Below are 23725 nucleotides of genomic sequence, written 5' to 3'. Positions count from 1 at the left end.
CTACAAATAACTGCTAACAATAACATTTTTTATTGTAAATACTTACTTTATGGATACGCCACAAATAATCACTTCGAATTTGTTCACAAAAAAATCAAATAAAATAATTGAATTAATTTACTTGTAGTGTATATTTATTAAACAGTAATTATTTTTAATTCTTTTTTTTTAGTTCTATTGTTTTTTTCTTATTTTTTTATTATTTTATAGTTTTATTAATCTCTACAAACTTTTTTGGTAAAATAATTTTTACTTTTGAAATTATTTGATGTGATGTTTGTCATTATTTATTATCACTTATGGGATTTACAAAATACGAATAAATTATTTGAGATAAAAAACTAAAATTAAACGTTGTTTAACACAAGAATCAATGGTTAACCTATGATGATGAGGTGCAATTTCTGATACTTACAGTTTAAAACAAAAATGTGTCAATTTTTGAGAAAGTAAGTAACAATAGACGAAAATTGAATCCATCACTTCATTTCAGAGGCGAATGAACAGTTAGCTGAGTCGACAGCAGCCGGTAAACATGGACCAAAGCAATCGAAACAAATGTAAAGTAAGGCAACAGACAACTGACAAGGTTAAGGCGGCCGTATTTTGGGATGTGTGTGGAATTTTGCTTATTGACTGCATTAAAAGAGTCCGGACCATTTAAAGCGATCTCTTCATAACCCAACTGTTATGTGCGTTTAAAGAAGGAAATCATTAAACAACAGCTTCCTACGAAAAAGAAAAAATCTCTTTCACAAAAACATGTGCTGTGTCACAAATCATATTTGGCTATCATAGCCAAATTGCGCGAATCAGACCTTGAATTGCTTCAGTATTTGCCATAATCGCCAGATTTGGCTTCCAGCGTATACTATATTACCTGTTGGCTGATTAATACAGACAGAAAAATACTCCAGAGAAACAGATTTGGATCGGATAAAAAAATCATCGCCAAATCTAATGCATATTTAAAGAACAAATGTGAAATATTCTGCAAGGGAGTTATCAAAGCGCTGATGAAGCTCTAGAATAATTGTATTGATCTTGATGGTAATGATGAATAAAGTCGAATTTTGTTGAAAAATTTATGGCGGTCTTATATCATCCCTGAACAAACTGGGCAATTATAAAGTTTGATGTAAAAGTAAAAAGGCTTTCCATCAAATTTACAAAATTTAAATTTGTATATGTATATATTTTAATAATAAATTTGACTTAAAGCTTTAAGTGACTAAGTTAAATATTATTATAATTAGTTTAATTATTTGTTTAAAGTGCAAAATAATGGTTATGAAATGAGTTGGAAAAATTTTGAGAACTACATCTCACTGAAGAATGACTTCCAAAACTATTCCAAGGTATAAACATAAGGTACATTTTATAAATATATTAAATATTCCAGCATAAATGTAGTTTCCATTTCATTGTTATTGTATTAAATAATTATTTCTACGTCTTTTATATTTAATTGTTGGTATATGACAAAAATATTATGGTAGTATCCTGAAAATAACAATACAATAAAGTCAAAATATTGATGTGAATTCAATCCAATTTTTAATATTTTTGTACTTTTTAAAAAAATATTTTATTAGATGAATAACTTAAACAGTTATACCAACAAATGTTCAACTTTTCGTATCATAGTGGAAAATCATAATAGATTAGATCTGACATAGCTTAAGGATATTTTTATTGGACAATGTACACTATGGAACTATCAATACTTGTTATGTTAAATTAACAAGGAACAAATATATCAATCTGGCAAGATCATTCATTTGCAATGCATTTTGTGCTTATTCATTTTATTGTATTTTTAATTTAGTCTTCATAAAAGATTCATTTTAACATTACTTAATGTGGTATGTTTAAAGTCCGACTTTAAGTAAAATTATCGACACATTTAAATCTCATATTAAAAGTATACTAAGCTACTAAACTAGACATTTCATTTCAAGCCTAAATAATTATTTAATTCACTATTTATGCTTAGCATTATATGGGTAAGAGTAAAACACAATTTCAAATGCTGATACAAATATTACTTGTAGTATTCAAAAGATACTTAACATATTTAGTTTCCTTTGATTCAACATTCTGACACAATGCAATTGTATTCTCCTCAGATATCTTGTATGCCTACGGCTTGCCACAAAATCGACTGCTGGCAATGGCAGTGTGTCAACAGTTGCACCGCACACCAACTTGGCCAAACTCGAATGGTAATAATAATATTAATTCGGTATACTTGAAAGTAGAGAAACAGTCAAACATACTTACAAACAAAATTAAGCATTTATATGCTCATTTAAAATGCATTCACTGTGTCTGTTTATGTATAGGAAACGAGACTGTATACAATTGCATATAGATGCATGCAATTGCATACAAATTCATTGCGCTTTGCATAGATTGCACAAAACTGTTTGAGCTGTGAAGCGATGAGCAGCACACACGCCTTTAATGAGTTAATTTTTACTCAACCACAACCGCATATATGCACACATAAGCACTCCATGCACTTATGCAAAACACTCATACGCACCGATGAACGACATCTGAATTTTCCAGCACGTAAATGTTTTGCTTAATTTTCCGGCCTTGAGATAATTTCGGTTAGTCCAGCTTTTTGTCAGACAGGCTCGTCAGGCAAACTAAAGCTGCTTGCAAATTTGTTTCCTTGAATGTGCTAATATGCATTTAAGATAATATGACGTTTATGAGTGTGTGTTAGTATACACATGTGTTTTCCAATACTTGTTATCTGTTTGAAAGTGCAAATTTAGATATGTGTATCTGAATCTCTGAAATATGTTGTAAACTTAAGTACAGCTGTAGTTGTCACTTGCTAATCAATTTTTGATGAGTTGAGAATTGAAATTTTCATTACTTAATTTAAAAACTTAAAACGAAAGAACTTTTTCGAAGGAATATTTTTTGACTAAGTCAAGTTATTCTTTTTAGAATGACGTACAAAGTATCAATTTTCTAGTACCGAAAATAAATAAAACACGCTTGTCATTGAGATTTCAATCAAATTTTAATCTTTGTAGAATTTTTGGAGCTTGCCATTACTCAATGCAGCATCAATACATTCAAATGTTGCCCATTAGACATTTTACGATCTTGTGTCATTTTGAGGTTATTTTTGATGACAATTTTAATGATTGTTACTTTACTTTATAAAATTACTTTATAAAAGACACATATTTGTTTTCAAAGCAACGGAAGTGTGAGGATTATATACATAAATACGGTTCTCCAGTGGTAATCCAGTGGTGACAATTTGAACGATCTTGACGACTAATTTAATTCGTCAAAGCTTGAAACTGCACGTCAATCAAATGTCTCGCACAAAAAGTCCACACAAAACGTGTTCAAATATGAACATGTATTTAATATCCTATCTTAGAGTAATTAAGGTTTTTAATCCAGAACACACATAATTATTTCAGATATAGTGTTTCGACAGACTATTTGATAAATTTTTCGTTACTGTTAAAAATAAAAATTGAAAGAACAACAAGTTATTTCCTAATCATTTTTATTTAATCGATATTTCAACTTTAGTTTAAAGTCCTGATCAGAAAATTGTTTAATTAATTAATAAATAATTAATAATAATAATAGAATTAATATTCAAATGAAATAGTAACCAGAATTAATAGTTTATGTCACATCTTGAAGGATGTAGACCTATCACACCTCTAAACTAAATACCACATCATATAGTAACTTTTTATTTATGCAATCGTCTTTTGACTAGTCTTTGGAACCAGTTTCTACCAATATTGGGAACATATTTATAGACAATAGTAGGTTAAGTAATTTTCGTATATGAGTAGTTTTGTTTGATGTTGATATTATTTTGGACTTAAAAAAGGTTATAGATATATTTGCTACAGATATTATTTTGAAGCTCATTACCAAAGGCAACTCATCCTTACTTTTATTTCGTATATTGATATACGTTTATAACCGTATACAGAATTTTGATCCCATATGCTGCAATGAATCATTTTCAAACAGTGAAAATTTATTCTATGTATAAGTCCTATAATCTTAAATAAATCGTATACAAAACGATGTTCCTAAGACAATCCAATTAATTATTTAATAAAACATACTATTCCAAATCATTTATAGCACATATATAATGTATTCTTTCATAATTGAGGACCGTATTTTGAAGGAATATTTGCTCAACAAACACTACTATTCATATCAATATATCAAAATTTATTATTATAAATATAAAAATCTTTGTAGTAACCCAAAGAGGTATTAGGGTCATGTTGTACAGAGAGTCATAGTCACATCAAATCGCTGTTTAATGTAAATTAAAGAACTAAGAATGAGAAAAAGAGACAGAAAAAGAAAAAGAAAAAGAGAAATTTTAATGCTTAATAGGTATTTTCTTAGTGCTACATCTACACACACCTTCATTAATATACCGAAAAACTAATATTAGAAGGGTATGTTAGGCATTTTCTTAGTGTTACATCAATATACAACATCATTTAATATAAGAAGACAAATATTAAGAGGGTATAATGGGCATTTTCTTAGTGTCACAGTTATATACAACATCATTTAGTAGTGGAAAACTAGTAGTAAGAGGATATACTTCCAGTCGTTTAATACTGGAAGACAATTATTAAGAGGATGTAATGGTATCTTCTCTATATACAACATCACTTAATACCGGAAGACAAATGTTATGGAGGTATAATGAAAAATTTTTTCTGTGGTATATTTATATACAGCATCATTCAATACCTGGAGACTAACGTTAAGAGGGTATAATAGGCATTACCAAGCAACACTAGGTTACATCTATGTACAACATCGTTTAACATCAGAAGACAAATATTAAGAGAGTATAATGGACTTTTTCTTAGCATTACATCTATTTACAACATTATTTAATAGCAGAAAACAAATATTAGGAAAGTACAATGGATATTTTTTCAGTGGTAAATCTATATACAACATTATTTAATACCTGTAGACTAGTGTTAAGAAGGTTTAAATGGGTATTTTCTTGAATTTATAACTATATACATAATTTAATACCGGAAGCCTAGTATTAAGAAGGTATAATAGATATTTTCTGTGTTACATTTATATACGCCATCATTTAATACCAGAAGAAGGTATATTCTTGTCTGACATCTGAATTAACTTCTTTTAGCGAATTACATATTTTGCGTTAGCTTTATTCTCGTTTGATCATTGTTATTGAATGCAGACTAGAAACTGAGAAGCAATCAGGGAATGACTATTTTAGATTTATAGAAATTTTTAATAATGTAAAAGAGCGAAGCACATACTTATTTGTTTGGATATAAAAACCCACTCGTAATCAGTAAATAATTTTATTTAATAATTTATTCAACAACGAAATAATATTGTTTGAATTTTTTGTATTCATAATATCTGACTTCATAATTTCGTTACATACGAATATATAAATATTTTCAATTTTAAAAATCATTACCTTTTGAATGAATTCAATTACCCGTAGATATGATTTAAAAAATTATTTCAGTATATTCCATAAATAATTCATAATCTCACTTATATCTGTCCTCCTCAGATAAAGTCATAATAATTTAAGCACTTTAAATCATATTAAATATGCTTAAAGTAAACGCAGACAAGTGAATTGCCATTTTTGCTATGGTCTTTTATCTCTAATCTACCCACAATAATGGAGTGTCATTTTGCATGTATTAATGCTTACCGATATACAATTTACACCATGAAATGCAACAAATTGTTGCAATCACAAATCTAGTCCTGCAGCCTTACCGCCTGCATACAAATAGCCTTTCCGAGTAAATTAAGATAAAACATTTTCATTTCAATGAAATTTAAATGGAACACAAAATTATTTTATTATTCAATGTTTATTTAATTAAAGAATGACCATTTAAGAATCCTTGGGCACACACAGCCATAGCCTGCAGTTGATACATGAGCAAGAATGCCTACTAATCTGAAGTTTAGTATCTGGACAATTACGAGTATCTGTGTCGTTATGTGCGTGCGAATGTGTTTTTGTGTTTATGGGCGAATATAACAAATTGCCTCAATTGCATTTTATCACCATGAAAATCTATACAAATATGTTTGCTTAAAGATTTAATAGGATTTATGTTGAATTTCGATTCAAAACCTGGCACGGGTGTGAGTGCATAATCGTATTTGTACATCCGGAACATTGTGTTAATAAATGCATTTTAACTTTTATACAGTAATAAAAATAGTCTTTGCACTTAACATTTTTTTTTTAAGCAAATAAAATTTAGACAATTTTTAACAAATAAATTTTAGACTCTTATCATGATATCAGTGTTCTACAAATTAAAAATTTAAAAAAGGACATGGGCTTTGGCTTTGTTATGTACCCTTCACATAAATCACATACTTGTATATATTGTATGCAAGTATGTAATAATTTTTTAACGAAGTAATTATTTTCTTATTTAGCATTATACTTTATTAAATTTCAATATATATAAATCATATTATAAAGTAATGGGAAGGAAAATTTTAAATTCAAAAATTTAATTTTTAATTTTGATCTGAACACAGCTGCTCCCGAATATAATCCAATATTCATCATAAATGGCTTTTGGTTTAATTATCAGTACAGTATTTAACGAAATAATAATTTGCTAAGAAGATAAATACTAAAAAGATTATTAACGAAAATCTTCTTCCTCTTTGCATGATGAAAAGCGAGTCAGTATCCCAAGCACTTTTACTCAGTGGGCATTATGATCAATGGAGTAGTTTAGTGTAGGAAGAGCTTCATTGAAGGTAAATTACTTGTGCATACAACATGGGTTCAAAGCGTTTCTTTTAACAAAACTTCCTTCAGTTCAATTTCTAATTCAATACAACGATTTGTAGCACCAAGAAGAATGTCGAGTAAATATCGGTTAAAGACTTTTGGACACATCCTCATGCCAAACGCTATCCAAGCGACATAGATCACTCGATATAGAAGGCCATGCTTAGAATGTCAGCTCTATTTTTAAAGACAATATTATCTTCGAATACTTGACTTAATAAGTTGTTTCGTTGATTTTTATGACAATAAATCAAGCAATCTAGTATTGTACATTAAAATCAAAAACCATCCAGAGGATGTTCGCTAGCACATTGGAAAATACATCATTATTTATAGCGCTGTTCTGGGTGTTATAAACAGTGATTTCTTTTTCAATCTTTTTCATATTTAAACAATGAAAAACTCATCTTACCAAAAAGCGATTTGTACAGGATGTATGTTTAAGTAATGGATTATCTTTAATGTATCTTTATTTCGATTGTATTCATCTTAATTAAATAATGGTGGATTAATATGTAATACCATTTATATGTATATATATGTTTATATATTATTAAAAGCCAAATTTTTTGGCTAATACGCCTAAAATCAATTTTAAGTTTTCTTTAATAGTAGATATTCAAGTTTATACTTGTATCTACTATCTTATCTTAAAGTACTTAAGATGTTCAATCAAGAACATATATGTATTACTTATTTTCTTATGCTATTTTTTTAAGCACATATGCCGCACCAAATATTTCATTGTGGTTATCATTTCCTTGTAATTGGTGTTTATTTAGGCATATACGCTGTAACAAATGTTTTATTTTGGTTGTCATCTCATTCTAATTTAGTGTTTATTTAGGTATATACTCCGCACCAAATGTTTTATTATAATTATCATAAAGAGGTTTTCGAACAGAAGTGAAAAAACAACAAAAATTTATTTTTTTAAATTATTTTAATTAATTGAATTTTTGGCTGACCATACAACTGTTTCGAGTATTACCAAATACCCTTCATCAGTGGTCTTGGAAATAATTCTTATATTTAATTATTCGTAAATAATTATTTTTAAGACTGCAAGTACCAGGAATCGAACTCGGGTCCTGCTAAATGTGTTTGATTAATTTATAAATATAATGAATTCAAACCAAAAAAATTAATATTGGAAAATATGAAAAGTATAATTAATTTTATTTAGAGGGTATCTAATTTCAAAGCATATTAGGTTTGAAAAGTGATTCCTTGAGCCGAGAAACAACGAAAAGTATTTATTGATAAATTTAAATCAAATTTATAATTCAAAAATTATATTGAGAACTCAAAAAATATACTTATATATGTATATACATACAGGGCGCTTTATTTTAAAGTGTATGGACTTCGTAAAGAGATGTTATGGTCCGAGAAAGAGAGAGAACATATTGATGAATTTGAAATATAAAAATTGAAAAATTATATTGAGAAATACGAAAAATATATATAATTATAATTACAAGGTGCTTTATTTTGAATTTCCTTAAATTCGGAAAGTGATTCTTTGCCCTGAGGAACAAAGAAAACATATGGGTAGGTCGTACTGTTACATTTTCCTTAAAAATATTTTTTTAAACTTTAAAAATTGAAATAATAATATTAAGAAACATTAAAAATATGTTATAGTTCATTATATAAAGTCATATATATCATTTCAAAGCAAAAAGTTGAAATAAGAGTTTAGTTAAGTTTTTTGTAATTAATATTAAAAGTAGTTTTGATTTAATTGTTAAGAAAAAAATTTAAATAAAATAATCTTTGTAAAAATTGAAAGCAATACATCAAAGCCCGAATTAATAATGTAACTAAGGTCACATCATCGTTCAAATTATTGTTTAAAAGTTTTCGTTGTATAAAATAATATTATACAAGTTAAGCAGTTGTAATGTACTGTTTTGGGAAGGTTTATTGAGTCTATTTTTTTGGTTCATATATGTTTTGTACTGATATTATATTGTGACGTAAACACAAATTTAAAATTAGATAATAATTATAACTTTCTCAGCATTACGTTCCTAGATTAGGTTCTATACATAAGAAAGAACAAATCATGCAACAAATAATGCCTCTACGAACAGAATAGTATTGAAATTTAACAATTGAAAATAAAATAAAATTAATTAATTAATTCAATTATTCTACAGCTGGTTTATGATTTCGTTCTAATATAAACACAGCAAGTAAAATTGTTAATAAAAACTTTCATAGTAATAGTAACAAAACTCCAGAAAAATATGCGAACAAAAAATTCAAGTACGGCTAATTATTTACGAATAATTAAATACAAGAATTATTTCTAAGACCACTGATGATGGATATTTGGCATTATTCGAAAGAGCTGTATGGTCAGCCAAAATTTCAATTCATTAAAATAATCAACTACTAAGCAACGAATCAGTTGCCTGAATACCCCTAATATAAAATGAATTTTTGTTGTTGTAGTTCACTACTGTTCGAAAAACCTCTTTATTAATTAATTAATAAAGATTTAATAATTTAGCTTTAAAAATTTTAAAATCTAGAAATCGGTAACAATTTATAAATTTTATCAATTAAACTAACATATATCTAATATTCCATTCAAAAATATTGCTAAATATATAATTAATTTATTAATCTTTATATATCAAACAGTTATTATATTAACCCTATTTAATAAAGTAGTTTATATATTTATTTCACCCTTACATAATTATATATATAGAATATTTATAAATTATTAAATATTGGAATTTTTAAATTATAAAATTTATAATAATAAATAAATAAATATAAAAATTTATAATAATAAATACATAAATATATATTATATATGATATGAAAATTTTCCGACTTTTTGTGTAGACGCCGATTGGATAAGCGCCTATATAGGCCTCTCGTTCTTTTTTGATCAGAAGGTTTAGCGAAGTTAATGCGCTATATAATAAAGCACCCTGTATATATAATTGAGTATGTTTTTCGAATTTTCCAATATTAATTTTTCTGTTTTTTAGTTTAAATTCATATTTTAAATGAAATTTCCGTTGTGTTAAATTGCTTTCAATAGAAACTAAAATGCAAATATAAATTAAAATAAAAATACTATATAACATAACAAAAAATAATTAAATAAAACACATCCGAATTTAATTATTTACATAAGTGATAATAAATTGATTAAAAAAATAACTTACCAAGTTGTTTTTTAAACATTTTAAATAAATTAGCAGAATTTTGCATATCGTCGAAACCAGTTCGAACGAATTATAAAATATGTTATTTTATTATTAAATGAATATTTTATATAAAACTTTTTTATTTACATAAATAGTTCGGGCGCATGATTGAGTCCGCGAATAATAATTTTGTTGAAAAAATTAAAAATAATGCTACGACCCACATAAATTAAATAAGTTAAAAACAATTATTTTACACAATATATCCTGTTATTATATTCATATTACACACACAATGAAAAGGTTAACAAAATATTGAATTTAATATTGACAGCTGCCACAGAGGTAATAAAACAAATGTATTCACACGTAAAGAGACAAACGGACAATGTATTTCACATGTATGTGTAATTATAAATTAATAATTTATTTAATCACAATAAATGCACAAACTTACAAACTTATATGTACATACCTTCGAAGGAATTTATTTAACGCTTTACGTTTGTATGCACACCCACTCACAACACAACTGTATGTGCGTGTACGTGAACGGTGACAATGTGTTAAGCAAATAATAAGCGGTTAAAAAAAAAACAGAATTCAACCTGAAACAACAACGAATTATTGGTAATTGTTCGTATACTTATTGTCACTAGCCTCCCACCTCTGCATATGTGTATGTGTATTGTGTATTGGTTTTATTGCTGGCATTATTGGCGATAATAATAATAGTAATAATAATGACGTTATGTTGTTTATAGTTATGTATTAATAAAAACACACACACACATTGCTATGCTTATGGGTGCGTTAATACATGGCACAATAAGCCAACGGAAGCGGAAATCAGGCAGCATTGTGTTAGTGTTTCGTACATGTTCGATTACACAAACGCTGGAGCTTACGCATATGAGGTATTATGTGATGCAACGGGTTATAATTACTGGAAACACGCGTTTGTCATATGGTTTCCGTTGAAATGTAGGATAAGCACATACACATGCGAACACATACAATCAATTAACCAACAATGAGAAACCCGTAACCAGTAACCCAACACATACAACGCATACAACGTATACAACGCATGCATAAATATGTAAATATTGATAACATGCAAATATACTATAGTAAACATTGTATGCATATGTGAAAGCCTATATCTGCTTACACGTATGTAAACATTAAAGGATTTCGCCCAGTTTTGGTCGAAAATTATTATTCACAAGTAAACAAATGTTCTGCTTTCTGCGCTCGTACATATTTAAGTAAAACGAGTTATATGGTTCAAACGGTATCCGTTGTCGTGTGTATTTTAAGTTAAATACTTAATGTTTACCTCATATTATTATTATTTTTTATTGTTTTCTTAAATAATATTATACTAAAATTATACTAATTTTTATATAAATTATAAAACAATTCAAAACTGAACTGAAGTATAAGTGAAAAAGTACAGATGAATAAAACGCATTGTGATTAAAATTACATTTGATCAAATGTTTATTTTTATGTACCTTCTGCTCAAAGAGTACTCGGATTTTATAAATAAAACACACAAATTTGAATTTTTTTTCCAAATTTATTTTATCTCCTTCAAAATATGCTCCTTCTGAAGCGATACCCATATGCCAACGCATAATCCAATCTTCCACACACTTTTCGTAGGCCCGTGAAGGTATGGCTTTTAGTTATTTCAGCGAATTCTCTTTTACCGATTCAATCGACTCAAAACGCTTACCACGAAGAGGCAATTTGAGTTTTAGGAACAGGAAAAAGTCGCACGGTGCCAGATCTGGCGAATATGGTGCCTGAGCGATGACAGTGGTGCCGTGTTTGGTCAAAAAATCGCATACCACAAGAATTTTACATAGTAAAAATCGCTAACTGCACTTGAGGTAGTCTCACATTAACAGCTTCTGTAAACAAACTAATTGACAGATGACGCTTAAATTTGTACCATATGTCAAGAAAGGGTGTACCAACAAAACAAAAAAAAGTTTTGAAAAAGGTCTATTACTTAAGGAGTAGTTAACAAACAACAAAATCCGGATACTTTTTGAGCAGAAGGTAGTTTGGGTCTTCAAAAAATAGGTTTGAAATACAACATCACTTAAATGTCCTCCAAGGGACAGCTTACAGAATTATGATGTTTCGAATCATTTTCATTTCATATTCGGTACATATCATCTGGCGCCATCTCTCTAACAATATATCGGACAAAACTTGACAAAAAACGGGAAGTTTTGATTTTTTTTTGGTGTCGAACCTAGAAGAAAAATCTTCTAAAGATACAAAATGGCCCTTACCATTTGCATGTCCATATCATGCACGACTGAAATGAGTCATACATGCCTACGGACTTTTGAGTTTTGATTTTTTTTGGTATCGAACCTGGAGGAAAAATCTTCTAAAGATACAAATGGCGCATACCATTTGCATGCCCGATTTATGCACGACTCAAATGAGTCATACATGCCTACGGACTAAAAAATACCCACATTCTCAGCCCAAAATCCTGAAATTTCCTACAGTACGACCATTTAAGGTATTCCTTCACAGCGCAGGTTAGAAGAGCACTTAGTGTGCTTTCATTCCGATTGTATACTAGGTATTTCGTCCGCTTTATTAATGTTCATTGTTCGAGAGATTATGCATTTGTAAAGACTCCACTCCTCAATCCTTGCCAACATCTGCATTACCATAGTAGAAGAACTGACTTCACCAATTAGATTTTGTCTAATATCTACGAATCATATACAGTCTCTAATTATATGGTCGGGACCCTCAATTTTATCTGGACAAAACTGGTAGTACGGGTTTGATGATTGTCTAAACAGAATTGATGATTTGTATCACACTTTTATCACTTAAAACAAGCAAATTTTAGTCTTTCACAACTTCAGATTAAATACTATTACATATATTAGAATGAACTTGATGACATAACTTTATGAAAGACGGAGAGTTTCGAGGATTTTCTACATAAAGATTAACTTTTACGAAATCTTACATAAAAAACCAATAATCTTGTCAAATCACATGATCTTGTGACCAAATTTACATCACCAACATGTAAAATTATACGTTTTGGAAATTCTCCGCGCAATAGAACTGAATTATGACGTATTACGTGGGTTATGGCATCATTTTCGAGAAACCATATATCGTCTACATCCATATCTTCAATTTTATATAAAAAATATTGGTTTGTAATTTACTTTCATTTATATATCCAATGCGTGAAAGTTCGAAATTTCTGCGCGCTACAAAATTAAATTATGATATGTGGGCTGTGGCACCGTGTTGTTAAGACCATATATCTTCCACATCCATATCTTCAATTTCACAGCAATCAAAATTGTTAATCAAGTTTTTGTAGACATCAGAAATGACAATTTTTATGACACTTTCATCAGTTTGACCTTCAAGTCAAATGCGACAACATACACCTTTTTTTGTAAAGGCGGTGGATTTTCGACAGTTAAGTAACTGTCAAATTTAAACTAAAATTTCAAAAATTTTGTAATTGTATTACTGAGATATATTTTAGACATATTTGTAACATAAGATATATTCTAAAGTACGGATAGTCCGGTAGTGAACTATTGCCTGTCAACATACCTATTGAAGTTCGACAATTTTTTCGTGACAGCGCTAGTACAAATCAAGTATCCCACCTTTTTATTAAATGCGTTTTCATACCTTGTTTAATTTCATTTCTGATTTTCTTTTTATTATTCAATTAGAAGACGAACTTTGACAACCTGAATCACTTTTATTTCTTTTGTTACGTGACCTTAATGGCTAGATTAACATTTTTAGGTTTTCATAGCACCGATCAACCTTCAGCACATGTAACAATTTTATTGACGGAATTGGATCTCGAATTTTCAATGTCTTAACGTATCTATGATGACCGCTTAACATTTGTAATACAGTCATGTCATTCGAGCCTAATTAATCAGCAATCATATCTTGGATTAATCTTAAATTTGGATCAATTTTAGACTTTCTCCAGAGAAACATCATCAGTCGAAGATTTTGAACGAACTTCGCAAATCTCGTTCTTCACAGAAAAAAGTCCAATATGGAATCTCCAAAACTACTTGAGATCCTTACCAGCAATGGTACTTTTTCTTCGAATGTTATTTGGCACTCATTAAATATTTCCATAGGATTAAAGTATGTGACCGCTCCTGTAAAAGAATTAATGGCAACACTTGTCAAATCAGCTGGCGTTTTATTTTTTTTTGAATTTTTGTTAACTTTTCCGTAGATAATCAGTCAACTGTGATCGGCTGACTTTTTCAGCTCTACTTGAGTGATATAATATATTAAAAACTAAGGAAAAATATTATTTATTCAGAAAAGAAAAGTACGGTATAACTTTTTAAATTAATTGTATTTATTTACGAATTATTTATAACTAAAGTATGAATATTAATGTAAGAAAATTAAATTTAATTACAATTTATATGTATATAATGTACATATAAACAATAATTACAATTTTTATTTATACACACAAATTAAAAAACGGAATTCTTGAATATTAGCGGTGAGGACATCAATTTATCTATTTAGGTCGTCCTTGTTTAGTCCTTATAAGCTGTTGTTAAAAAGAAAAATTTGCACTAGTATACTACATATAGTATATAAGATGGAAAATGATTCGGCGTCCTGTAAATTGTTTTGCATTGATGTAAATTGATGTAGGGATTGTCTTATATGAAACATTGAAACTATTCAATATTGAAATGATGTATATAAAAAATTATTCCTTCGTCCATAATCAACACAATAATATTCCACAATAATATTCCACAATAGTATTCCACAATAGTATTCCACATATTAAACAAATAACGCACAAAAAATAAATTATAAAAAATAAGTCCTTAATGTCAATCACCAAATAACCTGTTAACTTCAGGACCATTCAATCTTCCTTATTAAGTACGATAAATCGAATCCGTTTCGGAATACAAATGATTTTGGTACCCCGAAACAGTTGTTTCATCATCCCACATTTCTGTAGGTGGCACTATAACTTTAGGAACTTTAACATTTTGGTTGTCGCTTAACGTATAATCGTAACGATCATAAGTGTATCTGTTTTCGCAGTGTTTCATATGTAACTGGAAATATAGGTATTACATAATAATTTGTTTATAACAAAAAAAATGTTAACCTACCGCCAACGAATCAGAGTCAGTGAAAATATGGCACACATTAAAAGCACAATACCATTTAACAACATTCTTATAATTTTTACCACATTTTATAATATGTGTTTGAAAATGTTTCGAAAGGATTGTGTGACTTTTATCGTAAGGACATTGACGAAGAAGCGTTTCGGGTACTAATGGACTTTCTTGAATAATCTGTAATGTAAGATAAATATTTAATCTTATAAATGTAAAATAAAAACTTACTCTTTCAAGATGCTCATTTATCTGAGAACTGTAAATAAAATAACACATTTATTAGAAACAATAAGAAAATCAAATTAAATTAATTTTTGTTTTTTTAACTGTAAACAACTTACTTTGTCGATGTCATTTTGGTAAATAGAATCTATAAAAAAAAATAAAATTATAAGATTAATATGACATATTTATATAAAATTTCAATAAAAAGGAAATTATGTGCAATCAAGAAATCTGTTACCTTGGGTATTTCTGAAGATCACACAACTTTTCTCTCAACACACTAATTGTCAGTTACTAATTGGTCTCTGAGGCGTTCTCTATTGACTGTAACTGCAATAAAGTGAACAAAATCAACAGTTAAAGTTGTGTCTTAATCATTAGAAAAGCGAAAGATTAATTTTTATTAATAATTTCATAAAAAACTAATTTTGTATTGAATATAAATTTTTCATTATATTTTATATTTTAATTTTCATATTTAATTATTATATCTATATATATAAAAGAAAGATGTGTTTTTGTTACACCACTTATAACTCAAGAACGGCTGAACCGATTTAGCTGAAAATTGGCAGGGAGGTAGTTTAAGGCCAGGAGAAGGATATAGGCTGAACCGATTTAGCTGAAAATTGGCAGGGAGGTAGTTTAAGGCCAGGAGAAGGACATAGGATACCTGTTTATCCCGTTCACGACAAAGTAGGTTTTGAAATTATCAAATTTTTGATATAAGAAAATATTTTATTAAAATTTAACAGATAGAAATATAACTTAGTTAATGTGTTTTTAAAAGTTGTATTAGATCAATATAAGTTTGTGTTGCAATAAATATCGTTTTTAATCAATAAAACTACCTGGTTGTTGCAAACTCAACAAAATAAATAATTAACAATTATAATGTATGGTATGGTTGAAAATTTGAGTTTTTAGTTTTTTAATAATGCCACGACCAAGACGATCGAATCTTTCCCGACAAAGCCGTAATGCAAGAAGAATACGAAATACTGCAAATTTAAGGACTGAAGGTCGAGCGAACAACAGAGGTCAACAAATAGATAATTTGCGATGTGTACTAAAATACACAAATAAATTATGAATGATTAATGTAGGTATTTTTTTTTTTTTGTATTTTTTCCAATTAAAAAAAAACTGCTTATTTATTGCCTTTAAGGCGGAACAGAGTTCGCCGGGTCATCTACTAGTAATTATATAACTAAAATATTAATTTATTAATATATTGTTAATATTTTTATATTTTATTATGACTCCAGACTCAGGCGAACTTATCAAAATGCTACAATTCTCTTAAACTAATGAAATACCGACCCAAGGTGTTGTTTAAATTTATCGTTTATAGTTTGTAATTAAAACATATTTTCTGTATTGTTTCTATTCGTCGGCATTATCTTTAACAATTACAAAGAAATGAACCGAAAGTGCTTATATATTTAAAGCAAAAACAATCACTCGATTGCTCTCCAATAATTAATTCTTAATTAATTTGTATACTAATATAGATTTCCACAAAAATATTCCCTCAGGTTAGAAGCTTTGATTCTAATTCTAACCTGAGGGAAGAATCAAAGAAGATTTCCACTACATTACAAATATAGAGGCTTGGCAAGAAAACTAGAATCTGCTTACGTAAAGCATCGAATTATCACCATAAGGCTGTTACCATACGGCAGCTGGACACTAATATTTAGAATTATGTATATTTAACAGTCTTGCATTAATTTATTTTTTCTAAACCGTCTTTGGGAAACATTAGTTCAATAAAACTTTTTATATCCCAGACCCTCTTAAAGCTTACATGAAGACGTTGCTAGGTTTGCAGCAATATATTTACCTTTCTTCTAATAAATATTATAAGTATAAAAGAATATTGCACTTACCTTATAACATATGTTAATTCAATATAGGTAGAATATTCCGACTAACGCCCAGTTAAATAACACAACTATAGAATAAGAAATAGGGACTGTTATTATCTCTGCTGTCTGTAAGAATAAAATTCAGTTTTGTCTTATAAGCTTTCTCTAATACTGAATATGTATTATAGTATATGTTGCAATATAAAGCATATAAAATTAAAACAGTTTTTATATGAAAGTAAATTTTATCCAACTAATATCAATACAATGTGACATTTAAGTCAATACCAACGTAGTTATTATTTGAGACCAACTGTTCTCGAATGCCCCTGTCTATATTTACTAGACAATAGTAATAGTAATAAACAATAGTAAAACCCATAAACCATTACCATTATTATTACCTCAGTAATACCTCAGCAATATATATTTATAATTCTATTAACCATAACTATTATTCAAAGAAATATAACACTTACCTCAAAAATGTGGAATCAATTTATGTTAAAAACTCCAACTTTTGCACAATTAACTATCAGACCTATTTGAAAAAAAAATTTGTACGGATGATATTTTTGCTTTTAATATTGCAAGGTATGTAAACATTTAATAAGAAAAAGTATTTACAAAACAAAATTTAATTTTACACGACAAAATTTTTGTAGAAAGTTTTATATGAAAAAAATTTTTTTGAACCAATCTCTTAAAAATGATTTATAAAGCTAAAGAAAGTAAAAATCTGACATTTAAGTCAAAGCTAGTGTGTTTATTATTATTGCCCGGCCAACGAGAGGTGAGCAATTCTCGAGCGCTTCTCGAGCGCTTCTGGGACATAGACCCAGCAACTTCCAAAACCTGAGAGCAAATGTTGTTAATATTAAAAAATATTAAACAACATTTGCATTTGTACAACTCTGAACCTAAAAAGACTTCTTACTAGTACTTACACTAGTCTTATTAATATATTAAATCACTTTATTATACTCGTAGCACTACTTTATTAAACTATTAACACAATGAGAAGATGAAAACACACAGTTGCTTTTCTTCTCCCCGAAGTGAAGTTGGTTGTGTTACATGAAGGTGATAGCTAGCATTTGTACTTATGTATGATCAAAAATGTATCCTACCTTTTTATGCCTTTCAACTCAATTTATTATTTATTACTAGTTTATTGATAGCGATGTCACATATAGTCATTGGCTAAGATAACCTATACAAGTATCAGATCAGTAGACGGCATCAACGTCAAGTTATTAAAAATATATATAATGACTATTATTTATTAAAAGGAATATCACACTTACCTCAAAAATGTTAAATATACGTTATAAACCTTAAGTTCCGCTCAATTAGTTATCGGTCCTATATAATTAAAAAAATAAAGCACGATATTTTAGCGTTGTGTGTCGTAAAATTTTTAAATACTTAATTAGAATTTTTGTTTTTATATTAGTCGTACAAACTTTCTCTATTGCTGAATATGTAATTTAGCTTGGGTTACAATGTATAGCTTCTGTAGTTGGAACAAAGTTTTATATGAAAATAAAATTTTCCAACAAATTTGTAAAAAATGATATATATAACAAAACAAAATAAAAATCTGAGATTTAAGTCAATGCCAACCATGTTATTGTTATAGCCAAATCAAAGAAAGAGGTGAACTCACGGTTCTCGCTGGGACAAAGACCCATCGACTTTTAAAGTCTGAGTACCGACGTTGTTCATATTTTTGTGCTTAAAGCCCGGAAAACAAATCTCTTAACTTCTATATTTAATCATGTTAATTGCAGTAGAAAAATTGTCATAATCTTTGATCCTATTAACTGGGACTCTAACCAAAATAAACTACCTTCAAATATTTTCTTTTAGTTTGTTCAACACTAACACTGTTTCGAACTATAAATTCGGAATTCACTTATTAAGTGGATAGACCAACGATAGCGAAGCTATGGCATGCCTGCCACAAATAAAAACATTTCAATATCGTCATTAGTATATTCGTACCTGCTACAGCATAGTCAAAAATGTAATATATGACTTACTAAGTACGTAGTGTAAACGTACTGTAACCAACTTTTTTGCCTCTTAAAACATTTATTGGTACCAATAGCAGAAGATATGTCATTTATTAATGAATATGACATTTAGGAAGTGTGCGAATTAGGCTAAGTTGCATTCTAAATGAGGGAAATTCTAAGTTGTGCCGATAATGTAGAAATATGTCGATACGTGTTAATAAATGGCTAAATGTGTGCAATGCAAAAAATCCCAAAAAATCGCCCATTTGGTTTAGAATCAACTTAGCCTAACTCGCACACGTCCTTAATAGCTGTCGTTTTTTTTTCAGAGTAGCAAAAAAATACTCGCAGCTTACGAAAGAAAACATGTAAAGCAACAATATTGCTCTTAAAATCTTCAGTTAGGTTTTATTAGCAAAAAATTTTACGTGCAATCAAAATCAAAAATCTGTCTATTATGAATATTCACTGAATATATGTTGAAAAATCCATCTCATCCGTTGAAATCATATATTACATAAACAAATACATAAATAAATTAATTAATATAAATATAAAAAATAAAAATATTAACCATTCATATTGTTTTCTTTTATTAAAATGAATTGATTTTTAATGTTTACAATTTTTATATATCATATTGTACACAACAATACAAAATCAAGATGTCAAAAATAAGCATTTATCATATATTAAAAGTGATGCCAGTTTGTTTGAACAAGACATAATACTGTTTTTTTACAACTCTCAAAGAAAAAATTACGGCTAGTGTTTTTTTGCACATTTATTCTTTACACGTAACTTGAAGAAAATAATAAATAAAATAAATTACTTAAACTCTAATTTTTTCTCACCTCGAGTGACCTCAACACTAGTGTCTGAATGCCTTCTACTTTTCAAAGACCTTGCTGAAAGGAACAGGGTTCACTTAATATGGATCCCAGGGATGGACAGCGGATTTGGGGGAAACGAAAAATCAGATGAGGAAGCCAGAAACGGGGCGACCTTATATTGGGCCACAACCATACTACGGTACTTCATGTAGCTTTTTCAAACTTAAAATTAATGAGTAGCTCGAAAAAGCAGCACAGACTGATTGAGATAATACAATTACCTGTATACAAGCTAAAGAATCTGAGGTTGCTACAAAGATATAAATATTCGAAGAACGAATTCTATCAACTGTTATATGGTTTACTGCTTTTGCAAATATCCTGCAAGTGGATATGGAAATTCGAAGACACGGTATTACTATAGTATTTGCATATATCTTAATTCTACTCTCTAATTTTGACCCATCTGCAACTTCAGCGTTACCTGTTTATATTAAAACCATAAGCAAAACACTAAAAGTATTTATATATATAATATAGATTTTATTTATTTTTAAATTTTGTATATCATAACCGTTTATGCTCTTTACATATATATATATGTATAATAAATAACTAAAAATGTTTTAATAATTGGTTTTACGCATACATTTAATATCTATTATTTTCGTTAAATTTTTTATTTCTTTCTTACATATTTTCTATTTTATTATATTTATTTCAAATATATTAAAAAATGCATAAAAATTATAAAATTACATTTCACATTATATTTTTAGTATAATAATTTGACGACCATTTTTTTATTATTTTTTAAATAATAAAGTTTTGGCTTATGGGTTATTAATGAAAATGAAAAATATGTTTTCCGGTTATACACAAACGTAAATTTTACTACTTCTGTATATTATACACACACATACAATAATAATAAAAAAATTATAACTATGTTTAAATGTATGTACTAATATAATAATTTATAAAAAAAGTTACATATATCATATAAAGATAAATTTATAAAGTTAACATGTTAAATGCGTGAAAGGTGACCGTGTCTCAATGGTTACACATAATATGGTTAAGTTTAATTTAAATTAAATTATAATTAAATATTTTCCAATTATGTTATTAAATTACATATCTATACACTAAATTTGTTCACAATAAAATGTTTACTTCAATTTTAAGATAATTTTATTTATTGTGTTCAAAGCATAAAATAAAAGGACGGGTCTCTCCTTAAATGTCCCGATCCTTGTTAGCGTTTTATTTGCAGTTCTTTGTTTTTTGTTTTTGTTTTTGTTTTACAGTTTAACGTGTTATATTAAAATTTAGGTTTTGATTAAATTTTCGTGATAATTTATTAATTTTTAAGATTAAGAAATTCGATATTTTGAAGAAATTTATTCGGATTTAGTTTTGTAGTTTTTTTTTTTGGTAATGCGAAGCATATAATAGAGTTTCTCCTTATAATTTTTCTAAAACATTTTACCTAAATTACATTTATATTTATAAAATATTTTGGACTTTGTTTAAAATTGTTTAAAATTTAGTTAGTTTCGCCTGAATATTCTAGACGGCAGTTAATTTCTGCAATTTAGTTTGATTTATGCAATAAATGTGTTTGATTAAATAAAAAGTCGTGCTCGTTAAAATGGTTTATAAAAAATTCGTTTTATAAATTAAAAACAATTTTACGTTTTATAAATTAAAAACATTTTCAAGTTTTATAAAATTTATAAAAAAAAGTATTTTTGTTCTACAATCAAATTTTAGTTTAATTGGTAACTAGTAAGTAACTAATTTGGTACGACTTGCACAGATAAATTTTATTTTGAAAACATTTTATTAAATACATAATATAAAGTGTTTAAATATAAAAAATCAGTTTCTGAAAATTTATATTGAATTCTTGTAAACAAAAATTGATTTATATGTAAAAATATTCAAATTTATTAGGGTTAAATTTATTACTATATTTCACAAATACAGTTTAGAGAAGTGCAAATAGTAATGAATTACAACAATAAAATGTTATAAAATATCTGATATTAATTTCATTTTTTCTTGTATAAAAACTTCCTTTCTATAGAACATAAATTCTCCTTAGCATCCTAGCAAAATACTTACATATTTGTTAGGGAGACATGTAGTACTTACATAAAAGGGAGGCACATGTCTACACAGTGATGCCTAGAAAACCATGTTCAACCAACATAATCACTCTCTTAAAGAACATAACATTTTATAATATATTATAAGAGGGAGGATATAATACTTATCATAAAACAAAGAAAGTATTTTTATTCATTGCAAAAAAAAATTTGATTTTAACCTCACTTCAAGCACTGTCCACGCCACTGATATATATCAATATTAGGATCAGTTGTTTCCAAAATGAAGAACCAAATGTTATCTAAATTATTAAAATTCTTCACTAATTACTTTTCAGTATGCTGTTTTAAATATATAGGGTTTTATTATATAAAATTTTTTTTAATTTCATTTTTCTTTATGCTTTAATGTCCAAATTTTCTTTGTATATTGTTTCACACGGACTAATTTTTAAGTAACTGAATTTTTTGACTAAACTTATTCCAGCTTTGACTATTATTAAATATCCATCAACAGTGATGGTTGGAATTTTTTATTTTGAATTTATTCTTCGTATACTATTTTTGCACTACAACTCTACTAAATTTTGTAGCACAGACTCATGTTTAGACAACTAAAGCAATGCCGTACTTATGTTTTTCAAACTTTTCCAAATTTTATCAATGAGCTATAATTGTTTTATAAATAAATTCACTTAAAAAATTTGTACAGACAGCTATACATTGATACAGTTAACTGTTATATAGTTGTTACTTTTAATTTTAAGTACTATTTCAATACTAATTCATTACTATTTACCCTTTCTCTATTTAAAGAGTTTCTTTGCTAGAAAAGTTTCTTTGTTTTACTTTCTTGTGGGGTTGAAATCATATTTTGTATTTGTAAAAATATAGATCAAAAAAGATCTATATACTACCATTTAACGAAACTATAATAAACTAAATTAAATTGATAACTAATATATTAGATAATATAATCTAGTAATTTCAATCTTTAAGCCAGTGTTGCCCACTTTTTAAATCCGCGTGCAATTTTAGCCAATTTTTAGTCGTACATGAATCCGGCTAGCAAATGGTACGGGCTATTTGTAACTTTAGAAGATTTTTCCTCCAGTTGTTACCAACAAAAAAGCAGGCAATTACGTAAAGTCGTATAGCAAATGACATTACAAACACAAATGTGTAAAAAGAGTTATGGTCAAAGCACCCATGCTTTAAACCCTTACCTTTTGAACAATACTATTTATTAGAAAATTATCTAAGAATTGTTAATTATTAATTTCTGGTGCTTATGAATGAATTACTTAAAAATTTTATTCAATAATTCAGTTTAAAATGTGCAAAGCGTACAAAAAATAAAATAACATCTATTTTAATTTTATATTTAAAAATTTGCGCTATTAACAA

The 23725-nt window shown here is 27.8% G+C and overlaps 1 protein-coding gene across 2 annotated transcripts; it reads right to left on the bottom strand.

Moving 5' to 3' along the window:
• Nucleotides 1-14687: 14687 nt before the first annotated feature.
• LOC119671981 (gametocyte-specific factor 1 homolog) lies at nt 14688-17892 on the bottom strand. Of its 2 annotated transcripts, none has more exons than XM_038082911.1 (7): nt 17830-17892; nt 17372-17476; nt 15718-15809; nt 15596-15624; nt 15483-15510; nt 15243-15431; nt 14688-15185 (listed from the first exon to the last, which is right to left on the bottom strand). In XM_038082911.1, the coding sequence occupies exons 4-7, from the start codon at nt 15607-15609 to the stop codon at nt 15000-15002; spliced, it is 417 nt and encodes a 138-aa protein (XP_037938839.1). In that variant the 5' UTR covers nt 15610-15624; nt 15718-15809; nt 17372-17476; nt 17830-17892; the 3' UTR covers nt 14688-14999. The 2 variants fall into 2 exon arrangements, with proteins under 2 accessions (XP_037938839.1, XP_037938840.1); XM_038082912.1 differs by having other exon boundaries at nt 17372-17436.
• Between the last annotated feature and the right edge of the window lie 5833 nt (nt 17893-23725).

Source organism: Teleopsis dalmanni, chromosome 1 (assembly GCF_002237135.1).
Source record: "Teleopsis dalmanni isolate 2A chromosome 1, ASM223713v2, whole genome shotgun sequence".
Classification (NCBI taxonomy): domain Eukaryota; kingdom Metazoa; phylum Arthropoda; class Insecta; order Diptera; family Diopsidae; genus Teleopsis; species Teleopsis dalmanni.
Note: the sequence above shows the minus strand (reverse complement) of the source record. Positions and strands in the feature narration are given on the sequence as shown.